Source organism: Hippocampus guttulatus, chromosome 22 (assembly GCF_054856545.1).
Source record: "Hippocampus guttulatus isolate MCC_2025c chromosome 22, RoL_Hgut_1.0, whole genome shotgun sequence".
Taxonomy (NCBI): domain Eukaryota; kingdom Metazoa; phylum Chordata; class Actinopteri; order Syngnathiformes; family Syngnathidae; genus Hippocampus; species Hippocampus guttulatus.
The window spans coordinates 6,959,484-6,965,463 of record NC_141282.1 but is presented as its reverse complement, the minus strand read 5'-3'; the positions used below and the strand labels follow the sequence as shown (position 1 = coordinate 6,965,463).

At 41.9% G+C, this 5,980-nt stretch overlaps 1 protein-coding gene across 1 annotated transcript; it reads right to left on the bottom strand.

Annotated features, from left to right (window-relative positions):
* Window positions 1-157: 157 nt before the first annotated feature.
* On the bottom strand, window positions 158-4,346 carry mtpn (myotrophin). Its single transcript, XM_086103075.1, has 4 exons — window positions 4,015-4,346; window positions 2,414-2,527; window positions 2,247-2,330; window positions 158-1,508 (listed from the first exon to the last, which is right to left on the bottom strand). Exons 1-4 carry the CDS (start codon window positions 4,084-4,086, stop codon window positions 1,422-1,424), a joined length of 357 nt encoding a protein of 118 aa, XP_085959201.1. The 5' UTR covers window positions 4,087-4,346; the 3' UTR covers window positions 158-1,421.
* Window positions 4,347-5,980: the final 1,634 nt, after the last annotated feature.

The following is a 5,980-nucleotide window of genomic DNA, read 5'->3' as shown; positions in this document are numbered from 1 at the left end:
TGCGGAGGGCTTGGAGTGGGAGAGAAAAAGGATTCTGATGACTAATTGAAAGGAAATGACTCATGTCACATCAGCGTCAACGTGGACCAAAAATCATTATTTGACTGACAAAACATTCGGAAGACCTCTCTGTAATCACGATCACAAACAGATTAAGTAAACGTTTAGAGATTTTTATTCTTTTTTTTGTTTTTGTTTTTACAGACTTTTTGTCACATAAAAGTCAGCGAGAGCGTTTCTTTTCATACGGTTTCTTTTTTTTTTTAATACATCGTAACAATTGTTTGTTTGAAAGCAACTGAGAGAGAACAACGACATGTCCTGGCAGAGTTGACATGTAGCCAAAGCTATTCCGGGGGGGCAAAATGAATGGGGTAAAGGACGTCTTAATATTACGGGGGTGGACTCCCACCACCCACTTCACTGCAAAACAAACATTCTAATATCGCTGGCTAGTTTTCTTTTACTGTTAGCATGACCCCCCCCCCCCCAAAATAAACATTCAAGTGTTCCTAGCTGTTGTTAGCCAGCATGGTGATTGGTCAATGGACACAGGAAATCAGGAAATACAATGCGATATGCAAGCAATACAAAAAGGAACTTTACGGGAAGTTGGGAGGAGTTGCATTATTTTAAAAAAAAAAGAAGCTTGTCGATAGTTATACAGTGCAATTCTACGAAAGACTTTTGGAGACACACTGAAAAGACTGAAGAGAATCAAGTCCGATTAGGTTTATGTTTTAAGAAAATGTCAATCATAAAAGGAAAAAAATAGGCTGTTTCCCCGAGAATCGGGGCACACTTACCCAAGGGGATTATAAAATGTCTTCAAGCCAACATTTCAAACTTGTATTATTGGGGTAGGAAATGTCAAATTGTCCAACATACTTTTTCAAGCCAAAAAGTATTCTTTTTTTGAGGATAGTTGTAGTATGTCTTATTTTTTGTGAAAGAAAACATACTTTGGGCAAAAACTTGTTTCTCGCACTACTACGATGATTCTCCTGAAATGATTACACTTTTCCATCAAAAAATAAGACTTTATTCTCATATCTTTCAATTATTTCTATCCAGTGTGGCCCAAATATTCCTTTGTACAATTCAGAAGGCAGAGGGGAAAAACACAGGATCACGTTTAAGAGCAACTTCTGTTTAAGTGCTAATAAGCTTTGTTTAATTGGAGCGACTTGAGCGCGCACCCTCCACCGATCCTCCCGTTTAATGGCGATTAACCAAACAAAATAAAAATAAGAGAGGGAGAGGAAACCACAACCAAGTGAAGTGGGAGAAGAAAACCACGAGACAGGTAAGATGAGGCCCCCCTGGAGCTAACAGACAGAAGCAGTGAGAAGACCACCTGGTTCCATGCCGAGTTCCGTCTTGATGCGCAACGCCTCCCTGCGCTGCACCTCGCCCCCCCATCACTTGAACAGCGCCTTGATGGTGTCATCGCTGACCATCTCGATGACTGTCTTGCCGTCCGGACCTTTCAAATGCTTATCGGCGCCCTGCAAAGGACATGTAGGAGGTTGACCAGGGCTGACATCTACATGACTCACATCTCAGCCGGGTTTAAAATTTGCTTGTGCAAATTTGAGTGATACCAGTGAGCCTATTTGGACAACAGGAAACACAGTAGGAAACTTTTATGTGTTTAAAAGTCATATATGTATGGACAAAAAATATGTTGTTAGAGGAAAAAGTACGATTTCTGCGCGCGTGCGTGATCAGCACTCATGTAAACACCTTCTGACCGGGTCACCTATTTGGGTTAAATTGCCTTTTGAAACGGGTGACCGCATGGCAACAACAGCACAGTTAGCACTACAAAGTGGCAGCAGTGGGGGTATTAGCGAAGGGGTCAGCTCCCATGGTACACCCGGGAACGCACAAAGGCCTCTTGTTTGCCAGCAAGAGTTGCTGTGAATGAGCGACGCCAGTCAGCAGGCTCTTTAGAAGCTCAAACGAGGTCGCAGCGCAGAAAAGGCTCCAAATGACAAAAACGGGGAGTAAACAATAAAACAGATGCAGCCCGTCTCAGAGGCAACTACAATATTGTAAACAAGTGTGCCGTGTTAAAAGACAATCTTTGCACCAGTACACCCCAAAAAGATGGCCGCCGCTATGTAGCTTTTTTTTTACATGGCGAGTGCAGGCTAGTCATTGTCGAAGTGAACTGCTTCATACAAGGACGGGTGCCTGATATCTGAATGGCCTAATTTCACGAGTGAAATACATCAACCAACCTTTTCTAGCAGGAGCTTGACACAGGCAACGTGACCTTCGAGGGAGGCATAGAACAGCGGAGAGAGGCCATGTTTGTCGAAGGCCTGCGAGTGGGACGCAGTGCGCCGCTTATTTGAGGTGAGGACAAAAACACAAATGCATATATTGGGAACAATATTCTAGTTACGTTGATATCTGCTCCCTTGGAGACGAGGAACTCCACCATGCAAGTCTGGCCAAAGTCGCAGGCGATGTGAAGGGGCTTCCTACCGTTGTCAAGGGTCCGGTTGACGTCTTCAGGCTGCCATGCCCAAAAGATAGTCGGAGGGAAGGAGGGAGGGAGGGGGGTGGTAAACAAACAAACACCAGGTGGATGAGGGTAATCAGTGTAGATCTGGTTATCGCAGAGACTCAAATGCTAACACCTAATCTGGTTAAGGGAGTCAACTATCTTTTTTTTAATTTATACAGTTAACGTTTCATTGTGCAAATTATTTTTCTCATCTACCTATGACACTGTCATGAAGTGACAATTAAATTCTCTTCCACTAGATGACAGATGTTGTCAATCATGCAACAGAGTAAGAGAGTTGTGTTTGACAAACCAGGCCCGGATTTCAAAGGAATTTTTCTAGAAAAAGACAAGATCATCATTCCTTTATTAAAAATACTTTTTGTGACATTTCTGTTTGCAGCTCCGTGCCAATCCAATGTAAAATATGTGCACCAGTGCACACGGGAAACACAGTAAAAAAAAAGTGCTTTGTTATTTTCTCTTAACATTCACATCTGTTTCAATTCCACAACAGCCAATTCGGGCATCACACAAACAGGTCTGAAAAACAGTCTTAACAGTTTCCTGCACACATCAGTTAGGCAACAATTTAACGTAACAAATTACTTCCTATGAGTGCCATTTGAAAATGCTGCCGTTGGTGCATGTCCAGTTTAACATTTTAAAAATTCCCCCAGCTTGATTATTATTATTATTTTAATCTGCAATGCTAAATTGACTGGCATGAAATGTGCTCAAGCAAAAGCCTTGCCTAACAGTTAAAGTTGTAGAACACGTTTGGCATGCTCCATGTTATTTGGCGGATTCTAGTCAGTAAACACCACCAGAGGACAACCCATTGATTAATCATATAAAAACATATACAACCAAATGCAAACACAACATGCATGTATTCGTTTTGTAGACTCGAAGTCACCATCCTGACGCTCGCCACTATATCTGTAACTTTGAATGTGTGCGACTTTAAATGGGGCCTGTTCTGGGAGTGGTGGAATTTAAGGTGTGAAGGGGTTCAATCAAACCATGCTTGCCTACTCGAATTAAACATGTGTTATGTAAGCTACGACCTTCCAAAAGGCCAAAAAAGCATGCATGTCGTACACAGCCTGTAACATGATTCGTGGTAGAGTTAATGTTCATTGAAACGAACGCTAAAAGCTGTAACATGACGACAGGTACGTTCCTGTCAGCGACGTCTCCCAAAGCACGTCACATTGCGAACGGTAGGCAGCCTACCTAAACAGGGAAATTCAAACATTTTCTGTTAAAAATCACGCTTCGACAAAACTGCTCTATCGCACTTTAAATACTTATGTGACAACACCCTCCCCAAAAAGACGGGTCATGAATCAACTTAGTGGCGTTAGCCGAGCGGGGCTAACGCTAGCATGCTAAAGCACTTTCCAAACGGCGGCCACTTGTCGGAAGAACATTAAACTCGCTTGAGTGACCACAAACGCATCGGATAGTCCTCCTCGTTTGTGGTCTCTTACCGTCTTCAGATTGTGTTCGACCACTTCCATATCGCCGGTCTTCACCGCCCAAGTCAAATTTGTGTCCCCCATTTTGTGCGTGTGCTTCTTAAAAGTGATGGTACACAAAAAAAAGTTAGCTTAGTCGCTAGCGGAGCGTAAAGTCTTCCTGTGGTCGCCGAAAGCGGGTCAAAGTAACCCAGTCGACTTAAAAGAGTAGCCCAAAATGAGAGCGACTGGCTTTAGTTTGAACCAGACGGTGACCAAAATACGGAAGGAAGCTGAAAATAAATCTGGGGTGAAAAAGGCAAGTTAGCAGAAAGGGATCCGCCTTACTAGGACCAGCACTTCCGCTGTCGTCACCCGGAAGTAAAGAATGACAAAGGGGACACGCAAAATACTGAATAGCAATATCAATACAATATTTTAAAATTCACCTTACGTTTTAATTCTGCTACTGCAAAACAGTGTACGGTGTAACTGTTGCAATGCTACAATTACTACGAAAAATCGTTTTTTATTATGATTAAAGGAGGTCAATCATGTAAAAGAAAATAGAATTGTAATTCTTACAGCACAACCAATTGCTGTAATATTACTTTTGCTTAGAATTACACTTCAATATACTGGTACTACTACTAATAGTACTATCAATATTCATATAATGACATGCATATTATTGCTACACTACTAAATGTACGACAACTACCACTAATATGAAAGTATTTTAGGATTATCATATATCCCAATAATAATGTACATTATTTCTCGTCACAGTACTATCGTTTATAATTGTAACGCTACTACAGTATTGCTGATTATTTACATGGTTACAGAAATAGCTTTAATAAACTTTTTTGTAATCACGTAAATCATACAAGGTAGAGTTTAATGGCTTACTGTCAAATTATATGCAGATATACCATCTAATAATACAAACGAAAAGCACGTGCAGCACTTATTGATTGTCCATCGGTCCATTTGCAGCTACGCGAGACATTCAGGGATGAACGTGCCATCCGAATCCTTGAAATATTGATCCAAGCGGACAGGCAGGGCTGGAGGAAATAGTTATGACTACCTTGACCTGTCCGAGCTCAAGAAGGGGGAGGAAAAAAAAGTCAAACGTCTCTTTGTGATAGCATCACGCGACTTCATTTCCTGTGAGCTAACCTCGTTGCCCGGACGAACGCTAGCAGCGTTAGTCTGCTGAGCCCTGCTGTGACTTATAGGCCCTGACACCAATGTTGCCGTGCTATCTTGACACGGGATCAGCTGCTCATGAAGAGGACGAGTAAAGAATAAAGACGCCATTTTGTATATTATTATCTAGCCTCGCTCCACATAGACACTTTTTAAGTTAACAGTCGAAATCGATGTTTTGACTGTGATAATAAGGTCTCAGGAGTTGCTGTCTCAGTTTATCAATACCTCAGTGGGGCCTTCATTTGATTAGATCATTAATCTTACAGTGGCTTAATAATACTCACATGGTGTGAGTGTCCCTTTCCTTAACTGGCGCAAGCACCCCAAACCCAGGAAATTGCGCTGTGCTCGAAAAAAACGTGCAAGTTCTTTCCTGTAATGATGTCCAATTAGTAACAGATTACAGCGGATGCGTTTTAGGGCTTGCGTCTGGCCCTTTGTATTCTGCCTAGCAACAGGTGACAGGAGTAATGTGCTATAGGGCTTAAATGTGCCCGAAATTCGTCTGAGCAACAAGTCGCCATAATTAAATATATTTTTAAATAATTCATTCTGTCCAGCAACAAGTGACAAACCAAAACTGCAAAGACTTTTTTAAGGCTTGTGTGATTTTGGCGATGCTCGTAGCGAGCTATTTCGAAGTATCAAAGAGTCATTTCTTGTCTGTGTGATTGAGTTCATTTGAGTTAGAAGCTCAATGTTGAAAAGTGGCAAGACAACGTGGCTGGAACAGACAGACGCCGCCGCCCTGCAGCTAATTTAATTCATGTATTCACGGCAG